The 23,175-nt window shown below is 33.2% G+C and overlaps 1 protein-coding gene and 1 pseudogene across 3 annotated transcripts; both read left to right on the plus strand.

The window, feature by feature from the left end:
• The first annotated feature begins 3,782 nt into the window (after nt 1–3,782).
• Nucleotides 3,783–21,949, plus strand: ACTR6 (ARP6 actin related protein 6 homolog). 3 transcript variants are annotated; one of them, XM_011386587.2, is made up of 11 exons: nt 3,783–3,983; nt 5,475–5,592; nt 6,101–6,182; nt 7,216–7,305; nt 8,444–8,579; nt 8,670–8,726; nt 13,391–13,489; nt 13,585–13,663; nt 18,070–18,241; nt 19,693–19,831; nt 21,703–21,949. In XM_011386587.2, exons 1-11 carry the CDS (start codon nt 3,916–3,918, stop codon nt 21,830–21,832), a joined length of 1,170 nt encoding a protein of 389 aa, XP_011384889.1. In that variant the 5' UTR covers nt 3,783–3,915; the 3' UTR covers nt 21,833–21,949. The 3 variants fall into 3 exon arrangements, with proteins under 3 accessions (XP_011384889.1, XP_011384881.1, XP_011384895.1); XM_011386579.2 differs by having other exon boundaries at nt 3,785–3,983; nt 6,101–6,169; nt 7,182–7,305; XM_011386593.2 differs by having other exon boundaries at nt 3,789–3,978; nt 6,101–6,169; nt 7,182–7,305.
• LOC111736024 lies at nt 14,480–14,598 on the plus strand (annotated as a pseudogene).
• Nucleotides 21,950–23,175: the final 1,226 nt, after the last annotated feature.

The following is a 23,175-nucleotide window of genomic DNA, read 5'->3' on the forward strand; positions in this document are numbered from 1 at the left end:
TAACAACGTACCCCGATAGAGCACAGGACCTGGGGATTAGAAGGCCTAAATTCAAGTCAGGGCTCTAAGTATTTTCTAGCTGTGTTAACCTGGAGAAAATAATTTCCTTTCTTTTAGCCTCAGTTTAATCATCTCTAAAATAGTTAATAATACCAACCATACCCATCTCACTAGGTTGTAGCTAAAGAAATAAGGATGTAAAATTTCATTTGAAAATTTCTATAAAAAGGAAGGAAATTGTTGAAATATCAGGGAGAACTATTACAGCTCTGCGCCTGCACCCCACTTAGCCCGAAACCAACATTTTTCAGAGATGTCTAAAAGTGGAAAAGAAATTACATTACCTGTGAGAGATGCATCAGGAAGATGTGTGGATATGTGTGGGGGAGAAGGGATAGTTTACACACAGTTCAATGACCTGGTCCTTTTTGAAGAAGAGAAAGGAGATGAATATGGTTGGCTATTTACTCACTTAACATTTATCATGTACTGTAAACCAGGCAGTATTCAAATAGCTAGGGTTGCCCAAACCAAAACAAACATGTTCCTGCCATCAAAGAGTGAACAGCCTAGTGTGAAAGGTAAATTGCTAGCGCTAAGACTTGGAGCTCTGTCATTAGACACTGGTTCAAATGCTCACTCAGCCACTTTGTAGCTGTGTAAACTTGGGCAAGTTATTTAATCTCAGCCTCACCACATATGACTACTGGAGTAATGGTATCTAACTCTAAATTTTGTGATGATTAACTGAGATTATGCATAGAAAATGAGTGCCTAACATATGTCAGTCTTTCAAGAAATGCTGTTATCATTAGCATAATTGAAAACAAAGCGCTATGAGAACACAGAGGAAAGAGCGATTCATTCTATCTGATTAAGTCAGAGACACCTTTACAGTGGAGATATTCTTTCAAAGACAAGACTGTCAGCTTAAAGTGTTAAAAGAACTGGCCCTGGAATCAAAGACCTGGATTTGAAACCTAGCCCTGTAGATTTTTAGGTGTGTGATCATAGGCAAGCATGTCATTTTTTTCCTATGAGATCAAAGGTAAGCACTTCTTGAGCCTCGTGGTGCTATTTACCTTCATGAGGTTGTTGTGAAGATTAACCAAGCTAATGAAGGTAAAGTATTTAGAGAGTTCCAGATACAATAGAGTTGTAGCTGTTATTATTAATTCACTAGGCAGAAAAGGATGTTTCAGACAGATGAAACACAATTATGAAAAAGGACAGAAGTGTCAAAGTTCATGGCTTCTAAATGACAAGTGGACTAATGTCACCAGAACAGAATGAGGATTTCTTTTCAAAGTAATAAATATCAACAAATCCCACAGGTTAATAATTGTAGTTATAGCAACTTTTTATTGAAAAAATAATATAGTAATAATTTTAATTTTACTATTCCTGGATTGAGAGGACAAAATATCACAAAAATCACCATAAATTCAGCATTTTAAATTCATTTACATTTTAATTGCTATTTTTATCAAATTTTCAAAAAGTTAAAAACATGACTTTTGTTCAAATATATAATGAACATGCATCAAAGGTTTATTAACTCATTAATGTAAGAACAAACAAGATAGGTATAAAACTATTTACTCATTAATATAGCTTGCTTAAATATGTTGCACATGTTCATTATGTATTTATAGCAGAGTCATGTTTTTAACCACTTTAAAATTATACATTACCAAAATATACATTTGAAAAGTAGTACTTAACTGCTTGAGATTATTTGTGCTAAAACTTGAGAAGGGGAAGTGAATAGAGTCAGAGCTTTTACTGAAGCTGGCTTATACTGGCTCATGAGAACCAGTTGTGTGTGTCTCTTTCTAACTTTGTGTTCTGTGTTTGGTGACTTCAATATAGCTTGAAATCAGCCATTGTGACAGTGTTTATATACCACAGACAGTGGTAAACACTATAAATCAGGTTTTTATTTCCTGGAGATCTGGTTGTTTACCAAAACACACTGTAAATGTGTTGAAGGGGGATGGGACTGCAAATGTACACACATTATTTCATTGGCAATGTCAAACCATGGAAGACTTCTATGGTGAGTGAATCGGAGGATGATGATCAGATTTCTGATTTAGAAAAATATTTACTGATAATTATGCTGGCGGTACAGAGGATGGATCATAATGAGAAGAGAGTAGAGGCAGGAAGGGTGTCGTGAAGTCAGTGGCATTATTTCAGGTGAGAGATAAGGCTGTAGCAGTGGAGATGAAAGAAGGTCAAGGACAGATTCCGGATTAAGTCAAGGATTGAGTTGAAGGGAGTGGAGTTTTCTAGCTTGGAGCAGTGGGCAGATCTTGGGGCATGCCACTAACTGAGATAAGTAATATAGGTGGAATTACAATATTGGGGATGAGATTCAGTTTTGGATTTGTTGCCTCTAAGATTATCTTAAGTTATCTGAGTAGAAACATTCAGGTTACAGTGGGTGTGGAAATTCTGCTTTAGGGTTTATCAGTGTTTAATAATAGCTGAAGCAAAGAACAAAAATGATCCTGATTAAGAAAGCAAAAAGAGAAACTTAATTGTAAAAACTTAAATGTGAAAGGGCAGAGACAGGATTGAAAGAACATGTTTTAAAAGTTAAGATACGTATAGAAACCGTGGCTGCTCTATGATGTAAGATTTATAAAACATTCTTTACATGTTTGTAGTACAGGATCATTGATTTAATATTAAATTAGAGAAAATAGAGGGACTAAAATTGGATATAATTTTGAACACTCAATTACTTTTTCGATACAAAGGGATATAGACACCAATAGAACAGAGTGCCTGATTCAAGAAGTTTGCCATTTATGCGAGTTAACATTGAATGATCGTACATTAAAAGGATGACGATGATGATGGTGACAACTACCAGGTACTTGACATATAGTTTACTCTTAAAAACAATTCTGCAAGGGTGTGTCATTAATATTATTCCATTATACAGATGAGGAAACTAAGGCGTAGAGAGGTTAACTAACCTGTCCCAGCCATCTAGTGGCAGAGCCAGGATCTGAGGTAGGAATTTGAATTCAGAGACAATAATTGTACCTATTTAATAAATTGTAAAGATTAAATTAGTCAACATATATAAAGCTCTTACATCCTTTTACCCATACGTATTAAGCGCTGTTAGTACTAATCATTATCATCTTCATCGTTCGAAGTGACACAGCCATTTTGTGGCGGAGTCCGGATTCCAATCCGAAATTCGTTCTCTTAACCATTATGATGTATAGGAGTTATTATAGGATGTATAGGAGTTCCTGAGCATTACAGGAACACATAGGAGGAGCGCCTAATTTTAGGAAGGGGGAGAGGAAGTGAGTCAAATGTCTAGAAGCCTTTCTAGATAGAAAATATCCAGAGCTCTGTCCTGAAAAACAAGTAGACGGAATGAATGTGGGGGCGGGGGAAGGCGATCGACGCGACAGCATATTTGTAATTCAGGGTGGTTGGATCCTACAGTAGGACGGACAATGATGGGGAATGAGGCTGAAGAAACCGCATATTCAATTCCATGCTGCGTATGATCTTGCACTTTATTCTCCAGAAATGTCACTGAACTATACTATTCGAGCATACATACACACCCCACGTTCGCTCCGGGGGTTAGAAAAAAAATTGCAGGAGCGAGTCAATCTGTGAAGTAAAGGACAAATACACAGTAGGTCAAAATGCACTTCCACTCTTGGATCTCGCCACAACGAAAAAGGCTTTGGCTTGGAAGCACATCAAGTCTTGCTGACAAGCCCGGAGGCTGTGCGGTTCCTGGCTTCCGGCTTCCTTCGTTGCTAAGGGATACCGGAAGCGCGCCCTTAAGCTCCGCCCATGTAAACCATAGAGTGCGGAAAAACTGAGCAGAAGGGTCGAGAAGAGAAAGCCAAGGCTGTGTTTCTTGCTAAAATGACGACCTTAGTGCTGGATAACGGAGCCTACAACGCCAAAATCGGTTACAGCCATGAAAATGTATCGTAAGTGTTCGTTTTCTCCGAGGGACGAGGGGTATACTCCTAGTATCACATACTATGCTTCATCTCGGGACCTCAGTAAACTGCAGACGCCCCCGCGCGGCCCTAACAGCCAGAGGGATGCTCTAGTTGGAGCTGGGTGGTTGGGGTGGATTTTGGACCCCGAACGTGGCACATGTGTTTCATTTTGTAACAGGAAGTTAGGAAAGTAGATTTCTTGAGAAGCTGTTTTTAACAGAGGGCTCCGTACACAAAGTTCATGAACCTTCAGGAATCGTGGGCGACATTTTGTGTGTATATGCATTTTCTTGGAGACTCGATTATAGCTTTCATCAAACCCTCCGTAACTCCCCCGTAGCCAAATGTAAAAATCACTGTCTCAGCGGCTGGAGACTGAAGGCTTTTGTCTAAGCTTTTCGAAATGCTCAATGGCTGACCTGCTTGATTATAGAGTCAATTAAATGCTACAGTAGCATTCATAACATATATGTTTGCATAAAGAATAAGCAAGTTTAAAGACACGCTTTTCATGTTCACAGAAGATTTTTTTTTCCTTTTCCTTCCTACTTTTCGTTTTCTTTTTTAGGAGGGCAGTGGAACTGCTTAGGAATATAAATTGTTACAGTCTTCTGGAAAACATTTGGCAGCGTGTATCGTTCTTATCCTATGATACAGCAATTCTATTATCGTATTACCAAAGGAATAAATTAAGAGATGCTTGATAAATTAAGAGATGCAGGAAGCTCTGTATTATTTATAGACATTGTGTACGTTAGCAAAAAAAAAAAAAAAGCCAAATAGTCAAGAATACCAAATTGATTAAAAGTATGATACAACCATAAGATTGACTACAGTGCACTTTTAAAAATCACATCCTCGAAGAGTATTTAAACATAGAGAAAATGACAGCATAGTAAATGAAATAAGCAGGTACAAAACATTTTTACAGTATTAAGTCAATGTACACACACGCACAACTCTGTATGACTTGTGGCTTTAGTGGCTTTAGTTTGTCTTCTAAACAGACTGTAAGCCCACGGTGGACAGCAACCATATACCAAACTACTACTTTCTACTTCTGTATCCTCTAGCATCTTGTAGATTGAAAACCTTTGACTTCATGGAAACTTAATTTTATGGCCAAAATTCTGAACTTGTAAATCTTTTACCAGAATGGTATTAAGAATTTTTGAATTAAAGCCAGAAAGACCAGGAACTTTACCTAAGTTCCACTTTAATCTGTGTGATGGCATAACCAATATATCCACCTATAAAGATTTCTAGAGGATTATTCGAGAAAGATAAAGGGCCTAGTATAGAACCTGGTATATGTTAGAACCTTAGAAAAGAGACATTTTTTTATTATTTGAAGACAGAATGAGAAACACTAGTTTGGGATATTTTTTGGCATCCAGGGTGGTGGTTAAGTAAAAATGTATTTTTAGCCACTAAGTATTTAGGTAATAATTATATTATTTGTTTTTTTCTTTATAGGGTTATTCCTAACTGTCAGTTCAGATCAAAAACAGCACGTCTTAAAACTTTTACTGCTAACCAGATAGATGAAATAAAGGACCCTTCTGGACTTTTTTACATTCTTCCTTTTCAGAAGGTAATTCAGTTATATGTCATTTCCAGCATTATAGACCTAAATTTAAAGATAATTTTAAAGGTATTTGTAAGATTTTGTATATATGGAAATATTTTTAGATCTTTGAGAAGTTATTTAAACTTTAAATGAAATCTTATTAAAACCAAAACTTAAAATTGTCTTGTTAAAAATAAATGACCATGATTTAATTATTGATCATGACTATGGGTACTGAATTTTACTTGTTTACGTTAAAGCTAAATGAGATGAACACGTTAAAGAAAATAACTATAAAGAGGCACCTCCACATATTGATATACCTTTTGAACCCTTGATATTTTGGTTATTGTATACTTGTAATTTTTTGAACTTTTAAAAAGAGAAAAACAATCAGTTTGAAAATCAAAGAGCTTTACACTGGTGAAAGTAAACCATAAAGAGACAGACATCAGTGATTTACAGTATATTAATCTCATTTTTTAAATCGTTCGAATACTTTTGATAATTAAATTTATAAAAAATTTTTTAGGGTTACTTGGTGAATTGGGATGTTCAAAGACAAGTTTGGGATTACCTTTTTGGAAAAGAAATGTATCAGGTAACGAATTGGAGTATGTATTCAAATTTCTATTTACATGTCTTATTCAAATGAAAAATTAGAACTTATATTTTAAGATTTATAAACTTTTTAGTATGTTTCTAATATGTATTTATCACTTTATATACTTTGATTTTCTAAGTACTAAATAAGTGAAAGTGAATAGAATTTCCATTTTGAAGTGGGATTTGAGTTGAGGAGAGCAGTCTGTGAAATTCAGGATTAAAATTTTACTTAAGACTTCTATTTTAGATGAATTCAGTACTCATTTTTTTCACGATAAAATATTTTTGCCTATGTATTTGAATGTGTGACTATTATATTATGAAAAACTTGTGCTTTGATGTCTGTTGTATGACTTAAGGTATACTGAGAGAATTGTTCAAATTTTAATGCTTAAGAATGTGTGAGAGTGGAGAGGGGAGGTCAATGGGGTAAAGGGAACCAAATATGTGGTGACAGAAAGAAATCTATGAGCAGGGAACACACAATGCAATATGTATATATGACTTACTGTTGAATTGTACAATTGAAACTTACTGGATTTTGCTAATCAATGTCACCATAATAAAAAGAAAGAATGTGTGAGAGAATTATGTAAATGTTAAATATCCTCAAACTTTTCACCTTTTAAGTTTTAAAAACAAAATAACAGCCCCAGTGTTTGAGTTATTCATTACTTTTGCATAATTATCTTTAAACAATTTGACAGTACTAGTTTACTAATGCTACCATTAAGAGAGTTAAAACCGAATAATAATTAAAAGTACATGAATTCTGTAACCAGACTCCCTGGGTTCAGATCCTAGCTATGTCACTAACTAGTTATTTGAGCCTTGGTGACTTATTCAACTTGTCTGTGTCTCAGTTTGCTCAGCTATTAAATAGATAAAATAAGACTTGTCTCCTAGAATTATTGTGAGGATTAAAAATTTGTTTATATATGTAAAACAAGTGTTTATAATTATAACCACAAAGTTATAAAATTTGGGAGATTTTTTTTCTCTCATAGGTTGATTTTTTAGATACTAATGTTATTATCACAGAACCATATTTTAACTTCACTTCAATTCAAGAATCAATGAATGAAATCCTGTTTGAAGAATACCAATTTCAAGCAGTATTGAGAGTAAATGGTGAGTTAAAATTTTGGTTGAAATTGAGTTATGTGAGTATGGATATGAATTGGTTAAAGAAACACCTAAAATCCAAGAATATTGGATGATATTTTATATTTGAAGGAAATAAAACATGGAATATAAAAACCAGATGGACCTTTAGAGATTATTTAGTCAAACTTCTCTCCCTTTATCTTTTGACTAATATATTTCTCCCTAATTAAGTTCTAGCCAATATTTCTAATCTCCGAAAGATTATTATATCTGTGGTAGTTATCTTTTCTGTTACTGATATGTTTGCTATTGTTGTGATTATTGATTGATATAATGTTAATAGTTCAGGCTGCTAACATGAGGAAAAACAATCTGTAAATATTATCCAGAAGTAAGTTTGTTAAAAGTTAGAATTACATTACATGGCTGTACAATGAAAGAATTTAAATATTTAGCTTGGAAAATTTAAGTCTATATAAGCGACAATATTCTATAATGGGTAATAGCACTGTTTCTAGAACAGTGTTCTCAACCAAGGGTGATTTTGCTCCTCAGGGGACTTTCGCCAATGTCTGGAGACCTTTTTGGTTGTCACTATTGGGAGAATGCAATTGGCATCTAGTGGGTAGAGGACACATGCCACTAAACATCTACAAAGCCCTAACAACAAGGAATTATCTGGCCCAAAATGTCAGTAGTTCCAAGGTTGAGAAGCCCTGCCCTGGAGTCACACGTTTGAATCCTGGCTCTGTTACTTTCTAATGTGTGACTTTGGGCACATTTTTAACTTCACTGTGTTTCAGTTTCTGTAAAATAGGATTGTTATAAGGATTAAAACACATACTCATGGATTTTAGACTACCACCCAGCATATAATAAATACTCGGTAAAATTATCTGCTGTTAAAATAATTATTATAAGTTCTGAAATTAATATTTACCTTAAAATAGTGATCACAGATTTATCTTATATTTACCACAACAATGTGATGTTGTAAAATTTAAGCACTGCGAAGACCTTGTGACAGAATTATGAATATAATAAATTAACATTTTTCTTATAAAGTTTTTGTCATGCTTGCCTTGGTTTGCTACCTTTCTCTATTGCTTTAAATAATTACACTTTATTTAATGTTTGTTTTTCTTTATCTTTTTTGTAATAGCTGGGGCTCTCAGTGCACATAGGTATTTCCGAGATAATCCTTCTGAATTATGCTGTATCATTGTAGATAGTGGATATTCCTTTACACACATAGTTCCTTATTGTAGAAGTAAAAAGAAAAAAGAAGCAATTATTCGGTGAGTCACATTTAATTTTCATATTATTTCTTTGGATAAAACTGAAAAATATATGATAAACTGAACCAAATTTGCCTTCTCCCTTTTTAGGATAAATGTGGGAGGAAAACTCCTAACCAATCATCTAAAGGAGATCATATCTTACAGGTAATACTTCATTGTGATTCTTTTGGAGGATAAGTGCTGGCAGTGAGCTTTTTCAAGCAATTTAAAATTATTCCTTACCTTTAGTTGTAACTTCAGGTGACAATTCTATATCATTACTTAAAAAGCCATATCACATATATAAATACTAATGATATTCAAATGGAAAAACTTTCTAGCATATAAAATGGTAGTGTCCACCAAAAAGAAATTTACGAATTCTAGGGAGTTTAATACATTAATAGTATTTTAAAATTGTAAATGTCGTACATGTAAATTGTAAAATATGTGTAGGGAAAATAAGGGTGTAAAAGGAAGAGAAATCTGTGCCTCCCCTTTCTGACTCTTGTGTCAGTATAATATTTGAACTGTATTTATCTTTTAATTTCTGTAAGCCTTAATAATATATTGACATTTCTAGTTTTGGATTAACCAATATTAGTTGACTGTTTACTATTAAAAAATGAAGAATTAGTATACTTAGCTACTTCCCAACTCTTTTCCTGCCTCCTAAATTTTGATTATGCTACTATTTTAAATTTTACTGTGGCCAGTATAATACTGTCACTATTTCTTAGCTCCCTTCATGTTACATGAGAAAATAAGCGAATCTACATTTCCTTCTGCCTTTCCTCTCTCCTTTATCTTTTTTCTTCATCAGATGTAACATTACTTTTTTTAAAAAACTTTTTTAAAAGATACAGTTCACATACATACAATTCACCCATTTAGAGTGTACCATTTCATTGGTTTTTAGTATATGCCATCCATTACCACAGTCAATTTTAGAACATTTTCATTGTTCCCAGAGAAACCCACTTCCATTATCCACAGTCATCTACCCAGCTCTAGTACGCATTTTAAAAACTGTTTATTTTTAAGTGATTATGGATTTAGGAAGTTGCCAGAATAGTGCAAAGAGCCTTATGTACCCTTAGAGATATCTAATATGACCGGTACTATATCAAACTGATAAAATTGACACTGGTGCAGTGTTGTTAACCAGACTACAGATCATATTCACTTTGCACCATTTTTTACATTCATTTGTGTGTCTGTTGTTCTTTGCGACTTCATCCCATGTATAGATTTATATAAACACTGCCACACTGAAGGAACTACTGTGTCACTCCAAGGAACTCCTTTGTGCTACCCCTTTATATTTGCTTCCCTACTTCGTCCCTGTCCCCTGGCAATCACTAATCTGCTTTCCATATCTAGTTTTGTCATTTCAAGAATGTTACAAAAACAATCATTTAGTTGTAGCCTTTAGAGATTGACTTTTCATTAAGTGTAATGCTATATATCATTTCTTCTTATTGAGGTATAAAGCATTTACATACTACTTTTTGCTGTAGTTAAATCTTCTTGCTTTGCTTATAGATTAATTCTCAAATGGAACACTCATAAATAGAATTCACAATGTTACTATGTGAATGTTATTCATTGCAGAACCAAATAGAATTAGGCTCAGTTTTGAAAAGTTTGGATATAGTTAGTTGCTTCCCCAGTCAGATTAGAAGCAGCAAATTAGTCAGAAAAATGTTGAGACAGAGGACATTAACCCAAATGCAGGCAGTTTGAATCCAGAGACTGTATACTTAATCATTCCTCTATGCTGAAGGAAAAAAATGTATATATTTAAAAAAATCAAGGCTGTTGAAGTTCAACTTGAAGAGAATAAGCTGGAAAAAATACCTAGAAATATGTGTGAAAAAAATAATGGTGAAAAGACTTTCTGTAGTAGATGATAAAACATTTTTTAATTGTAATAAGGTGATACTTGTATGTGAGTTAACTGATAGATTAGTGAGACTGAACAGTTAATCCTGATTCAAACATTATATGTTAAAAAAGAAAGGCAATATATACCAAAGAAAACATCAGAAACCAGTGTGTTCAGGAAAGAATACAGGTAAAGTTAATTCTTCGTAGAAAAATTAAAACTTTACTTTGCCTTATACATTAAAGTTCAAATGAATTTAGACTTAAAAATAAAACTGCAGCAAGAAGATATTTAACTGAGTTTCTAAGCATAAAAACAATAGAAATAATAAAGGATATATTTTTCCTACATACAGATTTTTAAAAAATAAACTTTTACTGAAGTAAAACATACAGAAAAGTTTACAAACCTGGATTGTACAACTCAATGAATTTTCAAAAAGTGAAGGTACCCAAGTAACCGGAACACAGTTCAAGCAGAATATTACCAGCATTCTAACCTCCCTTTTGTTCCCTTCTCGTCCGGAAAAACCACTGACTGCCAACAGAATAGATTTTGTGTTTAACTATATAACAATTTTAAACCTTAATGTACGTCAGAAGCCTTTGTAAACAAAACTAAGTTAAACATAAACTTGAAAAAATAAACCTGAAACAAATATGGCACAGGGTTGTTTTCTTCACTATTTTAAGAGCTATCAATCCATAAGAAAACTATCCTGGTACAAAATGGTTAGATAATTCTCACAAAACAAATGGTCAGTGGCACAAATATATAATCATTAGAGAGTTACATATAGTCAAAGGGTAAATAAGGATAATTCTGAGACATAAAAAATGTCAAACACCTATAGTAATTACAGATTCAGTTCAGATATTGAGCATTTATTTAGGAGGTTGGGTTGCATGAGTTAACAAAACAGTTAACATGGCATTTCTTAGTAGAGATGCAAATCAAAATGCCATTTTTACAATCCAAATTAATAGAATTTTTTCTAAAGGAGATGTTGCAGATTTGTGGTATGGATACTTATTTGCTTCTGATCAGAGCATAACTTGAAAATCAACTTTTCTGGTAAACAGTATGGCAATATACCAAGAGACTAAAAATATTTCATATTCTGTGTTCTACAGTATGAATAAATAATGAGAATCAGACAGACAGATAAAAATACCTATATTTCATTGATTCTGAGTTGTGCTTTTTTCACATTTTTAACCTTTGAAATTAAGATGAATCTTCCAATCATTGGTACCTTAGAATTTTTCCCTCTCATAGATATAGTTGTGCATCTTAGAGAAGGTGGAATATGGTGTATACAAAGGTGTTTATCATAACAAAAGCAAAAAGAAAAAAGCAAAAATAATATTTTTTATTTATTGAGTACAGGAACTATGCTAAACATTTTAAATGTGTGATTAGAACCATATACTTATTACAGCTATGTTAAGTGGCTGATCTTACTACCATTTTAGCGTTGAAGAGGTAATGTAACTTGGCTAAAGAGAAATTAAACCTAAGTCTCTTAATTCCGAAGTCCACGTTTTAAACACAAAAGTATCTTTTTTCTCTGTTCTAAACTTCCAACATTAGGAATGTTGACAAATACATTTTGGTAGATACCTTTGATTGAATATTACAGGGCAGTAAAAAAATCATTTTTAAGGAATATGTAATAGCATAAGAAAATGTTCATGAGATATTTAGTCTAAAACATAAAAAATAAAATGTATATAATTTATGTGCAGAGAAAAATATTCAAAGGAAATAACCTCACATTTTTGTTTGTTTTTTAAAAGGCTTTATACATTAAGCCTGTTTTCTTTGATTCACTCATCAAATATTTATTAAGCATCAACTATGTGCCAGGTACTGTGTGCTAACTCACAATACTTCCATAATCAGAAAAGAAAGTGCAGTGAGTTAAGGCAAGATTGTATTCAGAATGGTTAGAGGAAAAAGTTTGCTTTTTTTCTTTTTAATTGTATTTTATTAGTTTCAAGTATATAGTACATTGGTTAGACATTTATATAGCTTATACAACGATCTCCCTAATTGTTCTTTCTCTCTGGCTGTCCACCACCTAGCCATTACATTAATGCACTGCATTCTCTGTGCCGTGTTCCCCATCCCCGTGACCATCTATCAGCTACTAATTTGTACTTTAACCCTTCACCCCATTCTCCCAGCTCCTTAACCCCCTTCCCTCTGGCCGTCACCAGATTGTCCTCTATATTCGGGAGTCTGTTATGATTAGTTTGTTCTTTTTGTTCCTTAGATTCCGCATATAAGTGAAATCATATGGTATTTACCTTTCTCTGTCTGACTTATTTCACTCAGCATAATAACCTCTAGGTTCATCCATGTCATTGCAAATGGTAGGATTTCATTTTTTTTAATGACTGAATAATATTCCATTGTATATATGAACCATAATTTCTTTATCCAATCATCTGTTTAGGGTTAGATGATGGGCATTTAGGTTGCTTCCATATCTTGGCTATTGTAAATTGTGCTGCCATGAACATAGGGGTGCATAGCTCTTTATGAATTATTGTTTTGGTTTTCTTTGGATAAATACCCAGAAGTGCAATTGCTGGGTCAAAAGGTATATCCACTTTAATTTTTTGAGAAACCTCCAGACAGTTTTCCGTAGTGGCTGTACAAAAGTTTGCTTTTTAATTTGATAAACCTTACCACTTAACACCTCTGTTTTCAATTTCCTTCTTTAAAATAGACTAATGTCAGGGATAATGTGGAGATTACATAAGATAATGGAAATGACTATTCCATAAAGTTACAAATATTTTACACATTCAGGAATTTATTTAAAAAAATTAGTTACCCAAGTCTAATTCCAGAAAAATACCTCAATGATAATTATAAGTTACATTTAAAATTTTTCCATTTTAAATTTTACAATTTTTTTTTTTCTGTTTAGGCAGCTACATGTTATGGATGAAACACACGTGATTAATCAAGTGAAAGAAGATGTATGCTATGTGTCTCAGGATTTTTATAGAGATATGGATATTGCTAAGTATGTCTAATGGTAACCTAAGAATTGGGAAATTGATTCTTGGGTAACGTTACACATAGTTAAAATATTTCATAAGTCTCTATTTTGTTTTCCAGGTTGAAAGGAGAAGAAAATACAGTAATGATAGACTATGTTTTGCCTGACTTTAGTACAATTAAAAAGGGCTTTTGTAAGGTAATTTGAAAAATCCTCAGAATCCTCAATGGTATTCAGGTGACCACCTCAGTCAGACTTGAAAAGTGTCAAACTGGGATTGGCAGAATCTTACAGAGTTGTTGACTATTGCCTTCCTGGTGGTCATTTCTCAAAGCCCAAGTGCATAAATGATTAATAAATAACTCATTAAAGTTATTTTTAAAAAGAACTATCAGCCAAATGATAGCACATGGACAAATCTGGATATAAACAGTATTATACCTATATTATGGTTAACCCTTTTCTGTTTACTTAAGAATTAATTCAAATCCAATTAGAAGTTGGTCATTTGCCTGTTGTGAATATTACTGATAAACAGCTGACCAAGGGCTGAATTTTACTTGTGTTTGGTTTGATAAAATTGGATTGTAGTTGAAAAGGGCAAAATCCAATGCACTTTCTAAGTGTTGAGAAGCAGATTATCTTGGATGTCAAAATAAGGTAATTTCTCTTTATCTATAATCAGCTCAGGTAAACTGTCAGTTCTGTGTTTAGATAAATGTGAAGTTTGCTCTTCTAATTACTGGCACAATGAGGACTGTTAGGAAGTTAAAAATCTTTAGTTGGAAATGTAAGAGTATATGCACAAGGAGAAGTTTATGGTACTATTCATTGCCATATACCTTAAAAGAGTAAAAATTTGGAAAGAGCCTAAATATACACTAATGGAAGAAGTATAAATGTTCGTATATTCATATAAAGTAAGCAGTAGTGAAAATGAAGTAGAGCTACATGATCATCATGGATAAATCTCAAACACGTTTCTGTCCAGAACATTTAAAACATGATAATGTCGTCTACGGCCACGTCACCCTGAACGTGCCCGATCTTGTCTGATCTCGGAAGCTAAGCAGGGTCGGGCCTAGTTAATACTTGGATGGGAGACCACTTAGGAATACCAGGTGCTGTAGGCGTTAAAAGAAAAGAAGGAAGAAAGGAAGGAAGGAAGAAAAGGAAAGAAAGAAAAAGAAAACATGATAATGTCTAAAAGCAAGTTTTGGAAGGATGTGGACAGTTTCAGGCTATGCAGAATAAATTGTTCAGGAATATATAAGTATGAAATAAATGTAGAAAACTATGTATGTAAATAACACCAGATTAAAAAGGGTGTGTTAATTTATCTCAAGTTGCATTAAGCTGGTTGATAGATACATGGGTTTTGTATAATTATTTATACTCCTTTGAATGTCTAAAATGTGAAAGAAATTTTTTCCAGCCAGATTATTGAGATGAAATACAAACCAGAATTCAGAGAAGGCTACCTGGTGCCTCATAAAGTTGAAATCATCCTGTGATGTCCTTAGAAACAGATCCTTGAGGAAGGACCTAGGCTGGCTTTCAGAAGTGGGAATTAGGACAGATTATGGGATCAGGTTGCCTGGAGGACATGAACTGGGGAGAGAAACTGGAAGCCCAAGTACTACATAAGATATGGAAGGTGTGTTTTTATCTTTATAAGATGAGGAAAATTGCTCCAAACATAGACATCAAGCTGCTTTCTCATTAAGCACATTTGATCATCCTCATAGCTGATTAAAACACTCCTGTGATATAAAACATCTCATTGACAATTTACAGCACTCTGTAGAATTAACAGTGGATGTATAGTAATCCATATTTCTATAGGGGTGGACCCTGAGTAAAGTCTCAGTGATTCCCAGTTTCTCCAAACTTGACTGATCTTTGAAAGCACCTGGCCACTTCAAAAACAGTCGGTATTCATGTTCTCCGCTTCTGTCCCTGGAAATGCTTGGTGCCTGAGTTTGAAAACTTAGACTTAATCTTAGAAAAAGTTTCTTCCAAGTGATTGGACTGTCAGCTGGGTTTGGAAATCCTTTTCTTTTTTAAAATGTAGTTCTCTCCTGCCCTGCAAATGACAACCTGTTAGTTTATTGGACATTATCTGCTAAACTCTGCCAGTTTCCTCCTTGCCAAATCGTAAGCCTTGTTTTCTCAAACCTGAACCTTTCCTAGTGAGTGCGATTATTCCAAATGAACATCGTTTCACCCATTATCTTTAGAAAAAAAAGCCCGAAGCCACATTATGTTTGTTGTTGCTCTTTTATTGCCTTTGGCCTTGAGGTCAGACTCTTGTTGTGGACTGAGCTTCATTAACTCAGTATAGACTTCCTGTTACTTGTGCACATTAATGTCAACTGAGTGGACAGAGTCACTTGGACTGGACTTTTGCCAGATGATAGAATGTTACATTGAATGTTTATTTCAAAAAAATAATGGCTTAATCTTTGTCAATTAATGTTTAAATTTATGCTTTCTTCACAGTGCATGTTAAATCATGCATATATCTTAATAATTTTTAAAATTTATAAAGATATTTTGTGCATGTTAGGATTACTCCTAAGATGTATTATTTTGAATTTAATACTTGTTTTCATTGTTGCCTGATCTGTAACAACTTTGATGAGAGCTGATAAATAGTTATGAAATTAGAAAAATAATACTACATGCAATAAAAAATAATTACATTTATTTGAGAGCCTTTATACTTAGGATATTATTAAAATTTGCACCTTGATAGTTTATTTGTTAAGTACTTGGGAAAAAGTTATTACCTTGATTTTCTAGGAATGTTGATAGCAACAATAACAATAAGATCTACAATACCGTTGTTGATTACAACTGATAGAAATTCCAGTTTTATCAGAAAGACGATACCTACTAAAGTATCATCCACTTGACTGATCTAAATTGAGAAAATAGCCTTCATAATTAATGATTATCACTTACTGCAGAGCTGTTGTAATTTAAACTGATCATTTATTTCATGGTACCAGAATGAAATTTATGAGGGCTGTGCACTAACCATGGGCTACATTGACTGAAATAGAAACTCTCCAAAGCCCTTATAAATTCCTTCATTTATCTGTGTCTAAAACAAAAATATTTTTGGAATTGTACTCTTAAAAAAAGAAACTACTTGTTGTTCCAAATTACATATTAACAGTTAATGGTTTAGAGCTAACATTCAAGGATATCTAGTTCTGGCTCTTTAGTTAGATGTTTGATCCTGGGTAAGTCACATGATCCTCTTCTATAAAATCAGGCCTATGGACTAGATAACCTCTTATGTTTTGTCAACTGAAATTCTCCAAGTCTGCATTTGTCTCAGGTTATTTTGAGTGTTGAGAAAATGAGTTATGTTCTTTCAACTCAAGCCAGTTATCACTTTTAAATGAATTTGTAAAATTACAGGAAATATCTTTTATTCTACCTGAGAAGGAAGAATACTTTTATCTGTGAAAGAATAACATTCTTCTCTTTGCTAGTGTAATAATAGTTTAATTGGGTTAAAAGTGATTTGTCATTTTCCTTGTTCTTCCTAGAGTATTGCGAATATTGTTTAATTTTTAGGACATTGTTATTTAAAAATGTTTCGAGGATGGAATTTCCAAATGATAACAACAACATTGTTGGCTTACATGTCATTGTTCAAGAATTTATTGACTACTTATTGTGTACCAGTACTATGCAATGGTAGGTAGCGGATATGTGATGGCATACATTAAAGACTAAGAAGGATAATACAGGGTAATAGTAGAGAATAATAGAGGGATTTAGAAGTCAGAAAAAGCCTCTCTCGGAAGCTGAAATCCGAACAGCTTATTTTCAAGTATTTTAAGTATTTGAAAAGGATTGGGATATATTCGGTTATGAAAGGAAAACTGCATATATGAGTCAAATAAAGTGAATGTCTATAAATCTAGAAGAGCTGATGATTCTTTAATCATGAAGAAGGATGTTGCACATTATTCTTTTCTGGCCCCTAGGGAGCACAGTTCCAGATGGGTGGGTTAGCAGAAAATAAATAATGAGAATTTCAGTGATAATGTCCATGTATTTGCCTAAATCATTTGGAAACTGATTTTCAAGTAGAGATTGAATAACTAATAAAGATGGAGGCTTTTTGCACAAGGGAAAAGAGAAATCCTAATAGAATGGAACCACATAAGCATCTAAGATAGCGTCTAAGGAGAGTGTCCAATAAGCATTTAAGATAGGGGAGTGAAAGTAGATAGTGGTAGAAACATAAGATGGTGTTTTTATTTAGAGAATATTCTTTGTTCTCTAGAAACATATCCATCTACAATTATAGTAGACCATGAAGTTCCCTTTCGTCTGTTCTCCTTTCTGTTTGAAAATATGTGGACTAAACTAGATTATCTTTAGGGGAATAGCTATAGTAGAGTCAGTAATTGTTTACTTGTATAGTTTAGGCAATGAGAGAAGGCCACATATTTCTAACTTTTGAGAATGCTGAAACTTCTAAGAACATGGTTATTAGTATTACATATTACTAAATGTTATTAGTCATGTGAGCTAGATCATGCAGCTTAAACTTTTTATCTTTTTTTTTTTTCTTTAAGCCAAGGGAAGAGATGGTGTTAAGTGGAAAATATAAATCTGGGGAACAAATTCTTCGTCTGGCCAATGAGAGATTTGCTGTTCCAGAAATACTCTTTAATCCTTCTGACATAGGCATTCAAGAAATGGGAATTCCAGAAGCTATTGTCTATTCAATTCAAAACTTACCTGAAGGTATGTAGTTAAAATATTGAATAGTAATAGTATTTTTAAAATATCATAAGCTCTGTGAACCCTAAAGAAGTCATCTGTTTCTTCTAAATAATTCCAGCAAACAGCAAGTCTTTATTTGCAGAGATTTCCAGGTTCAATAATGGACTTGAATAATTCTTACTTTCTTGTTCCTTGGTTATAAATTTGATATGCAAAAGTCATTATGGTCCATTTAAACTCAAAGAAATTCTCCATGTTTATTAAATTGTCATATCAATTTTAGAAAAAGTTTTAGTTTAACTTAAATTTGTTTATAACTTAGAAGTTTATAATTTAGCAATTTAAAGGTTTGGAGCTGTCGATAGGACTGGTTTATTCTATGTTACATGGATTAATATACAAGAAATTATTTTTAATGAGATATAAATATGGTGCTTCACAGTGATGTCTAGGCTCTCCTGAAGCATGATTTAACTAAATAATGTTCTTGAGTTTTAGATCTTGAAAGTGCCTTCCTACTTCATAAGGAACAGTCTAGGCATTGGAGAATATCTAGCTCATACAGTGTCTTTTTCCTCTCATTTGAAAAAAAAATAGAAAAAGAAAGTCACACAGCACCATCACTTTAACACAGTTATTTCACAACTGTTTTCATATTGACATTTTAAATAAAGTTACAGTCATGGAAAATACAATATTTTGTACTATACTGCTTTGATGTCATATCATGAGACTCAGCATCAATATAAGGGAACTCATTCTTTGTTCTGTGAACAGAGGCATTAGGTGGGATGGTCAGTACCTAGTATTATAATTCCTGATAAATTTCTCAGTGGTGCTTCATAGGCTTTTAACAGGCCAACCATATGGAACTTAATGTTTGCCATTATGTAACTTTAAAGAATGTAGAACAAAAGATCCTTTTTTAAAATATTATAGATTATGAGTACTTTCACTGTCAAATGTAAGTATTGCACAGTACTTACATAAATATCTGTCTCAATGAGATAACATGGAAATTTGGACTCTCAAGTTAAAATATGAAGGACTTCCTTTTCATCCTTACACTAGTTCACAGTCTCAGCCTACATAAAGACCCCATCTATTTTAGGGAAGAACAATTATAATTATCAAATGTCTGCTACTAGAATGTTCACTCATTTATACACAGCTTACATATATAATATAATAAGTGACCAGTAGTTCAACAACTTCACCTTAGCCTTTATTTTAAAGGTCTATAGGTCATATTCCTATTTAATATGTCTGTTTGTGTAAACTATAACTTCATTACAAAATCTTAGAAATTATAATTTATTTGGTTATAAAAAAATTATATAATTTCCCAACTAGTACCTATCATCTACAATTGCTTTTACCTAAGCTCTCATCCTGAAAGATAAGTAAACAGAAAGATAAGTAAGCAGATTTTCTAATGCCTTTTTTCTCGCTCTTTTTTTTTTCTTTTAAAGAAATGCAGCCACATTTTTTTAAGAACATTGTCTTAACAGGAGGAAATTCCCTCTTCCCAGGATTTAGGGATCGTGTTTACTCAGAAGTTCGATGTCTTACTCCAACAGATTATGATGTTTCTGTTGTGCTGCCTGAAAAGTAAGTGTTGGCTTATATAGAAACGAAACTTAGAAGTCATTTTGTACATAGGATAGAAGTAGCCTATAGGCAGACTTGAGTTTAAAACCGATTTCTACTACCTTGGCAGGTTTATTTCACCATTGGGATTCTCATTTTCCTTTTCTCAGAAATCAAAGTGATAAACCTTATAATTTAGTGGATTAAATGGGATGAAGTATGTGAAATGCCAATCATAGTGGCTGGTACATAATGGGTACTTGGTTAACATAAGATCACTTCCCTAAACTAAGTCATACCTCATACCTAAGAGATTTTTACAGGCAAAGCAATTAGGTTATTATCTGTTTATCTGAGATGTGTCAATTCTCCAGAGTTTCAATCTAGTATAGAAATTTAAGAATTGAATCATTAAGTTAATGTCAATTCATAAGTTGTTTTGGAATGTTTTAAAATAATTTACAATATTTAAAATTAATTTTTACATTTAACTAGCCTTTCCTAAATTGTGCCCCCTTATCCTATTTTATGAGAAAAAGCAGATACCATTATTTCCATTTTAGTGGTAAAAAAAGTAAGGTAGAATTTTAGAGCTATAAGAAAGGCTTACAGATCATCTTGTTCAATGTTCTAACTTTGTAAATAAATAAATGAGCTCATGAGTTGGCAAAGGCCTTACAGTGAGTTAATTACAGTGACCAGACTAAAACCCAGTTCTCTTTACCTTTCGGCAGGAGCTCTTACCACATATATGTCTAAATAACCCCTCCCTCCAAGTCTTAAGTGGCAGAACTGCACAAGACCTTATATATCTGGCTCTTAAAGAGTTTTTGCTTTAAAGCTAAAGTAGAATATTTCAGAATTTATAGCAGTTAATAGAAGGCCCTTATCTGATCACTTAGTTTTATAGCTATCAGATGAAATAATAAATAACCATTAGATGTTGAAATGATTTTAATCAACATTGATGCCTATGTACTCTAAAGGGTATGAAGCTCATTGGATTTTTATCCTGCATTTTAAATGTAAATCATGTACACATTACAGGCCAAAAGATCCACAGAAATCGGTTTATTCTTTATTCATCGAATCTTATTGTACATCTAGTGCCTATATATATATATATATATATTTCTAATGTGGGGGAATATATATATATTAGAAATTCAATAAATAAAATAAGGAAACATTAACTTTTTAAAAAATCTTTTCAGATTTGAAATTGAATTGGAGAAAGAGGAACAGTAGAAATAGAATGGAGTCGTAACACAAAGTATAAACTAGTTTGTAGATAAAAGCAAACTAGATGTTTAACGTGTTATGATTTTACTTATTATCCATGTCCTACCATGTTACTATTTATTGTGCACCGTGTTTTTGAAATGTCTCATTTATTAGAGGCAACGAAGGATAGCAGCAAAAGCACAGACTGAAAACAGTTCCAGATTAAATCCTAGTTCCAGACTTAATCTCTCTCTACATCATTTTCTAAATCTATAAAATGAGAGTAATAATAGCTTTCATGGCTTGCTGTGTGAATTAATGAGATGACATATTTTGTCACATACAGAGGTTAGACTCAGTTATGACAGTGTTCTTTGTTTTATGCTTTTTTGGTCTTTTGCTTATATTCTTGTTTTTTATTAGAAGATCCATGAATTCATGGCACTGGTAAAAAGTCGAGTACTTAACTTGCAGTGGTGACCAAGGTTCCTTTCTTTCTGAGTTTGCTTTGCCCCTGTGAAGATTATGGTTATTTTCATACTTGAAATGATTTTCTGTTAAATTAAGTTGTATAGAGATTGCCACACTTTAGTTACTAATTAATGTTTCTGGCATTTCAATTCTATAAAACCATCTGGGTTTTATCTTTATTTTACCTTTATTTTTAGCCCTATTACTTATGCCTGGGAAGGTGGAAAATTGATATCAGAGAATGACGATTTTGAAGATATGGTGGTAACAAGAGAAGATTATGAAGAAAATGGACATAGCGTCTGTGAAGAGAAATTTGATATTTAAGAAACATTTCTGAATGAAAGTTTTGGCTGGTTGTAACAAAGGTTTAATTTCTTTTTAAAAGAGGTTAAGGACCTGTGTTACCTTTCATCTTAAGATAAAGTCTTGAGCTTATGTAAATACTTTGACCCATGGGTAATTTTCAAAGGTTTATAAGCTAGGTTATTAAGTAAACTGTAACTCAGTCCATATTTGCATTTAGGAGCTAGATTACTTTAACAGTGCTTATGGTGTTTCTGAGAGTAGGTTAGCTTTCATTAGAAGATGGAAGATTGAATGTGTTTTAAATTTAATTCTTCATAGCTGAAAGCAGAAACTTAACTCTCACCAGTTTTCCGTTGAAGGTAGTTTTGTGTGACTGTAATTAGGAATTGGCCAAAGTGTTTTCAGATTGATATGATTTCTTTCTCTTTTTATTTTAAAGATTTCATTTTTTATTTGTACATACAAAAGTTGGAAAGACTAATCTTATGGGTGTTTAAATGTTTATTTTTTACTTAGAGTAAGTCTGAAAAAGTGGAGACTAAAGCCAATTAATTTACTAATGTGTTTTGGGGACGTAGTTCCATGGTGTAGCAGTTAGCACGTTTGCTTTACATGCAGAAGGTCCTGGGTTTACGCCCCAGTGGAGCTATGGTCCATGGTCTACGGCCGTGCCACCTAGAACAAGCCTGATGTCTGATCCCAGAAGCTAATAAGCAGGGTCGGGCCTGGTTAGTACTTGGATGGGAGACCGTCACCTAGGAAGACCAGGTGCTGTAGGCATAAATAATAAAATAATAATAAAGTGTTTATGGTCACTACTGTGTTGGCAGAAATTTATTATTTCACTCATAAAAATTCTGTACCATTTTTTAGGTTGAAAGAAAATTTAAAGTTAACATGGGTTGTTCAAAAACTCTGGATACAAATGTTAGTGTTTTAAAACTCTTTTATATAATCCACAATACACATATCAAGGGGTTAAAGCCTTTCCAATTTAAGGAAACAGCTATCAGTGACCTTAATGAGTGGAGCAGGTAGGCTACTTTGGTTGCAAGGAGTAGAAACTTATTTGGGCTAGTCTAAGCAAAACAAAATTCATCAGCAGGACAGAGGATCGCTCATAAAATCTAAGAAAAAGCTGTAAGAGTCTAAGGAGGAAAAAAAACCAAATAACCTCAGGAGTCTAGGTTATAGAAACTGAGGGACAATCCTTATAGGGCCTTGCCACCAAAATATCTCAGCTTCTGTATATTCTCATGTTATTATGCTCATGAATCAAATTCCTACCAGTCTCCTTAACCTGGTTAGGATCATGTGCCTACTCTGTGGCTTCATGAACTTTGAAAGTCTACTAAGGTAGA

This window comes from Pteropus vampyrus, unplaced genomic scaffold (assembly GCF_000151845.1).
Source record: "Pteropus vampyrus isolate Shadow unplaced genomic scaffold, Pvam_2.0 Scaffold16, whole genome shotgun sequence".
Classification (NCBI taxonomy): Eukaryota; Metazoa; Chordata; class Mammalia; order Chiroptera; family Pteropodidae; genus Pteropus; species Pteropus vampyrus.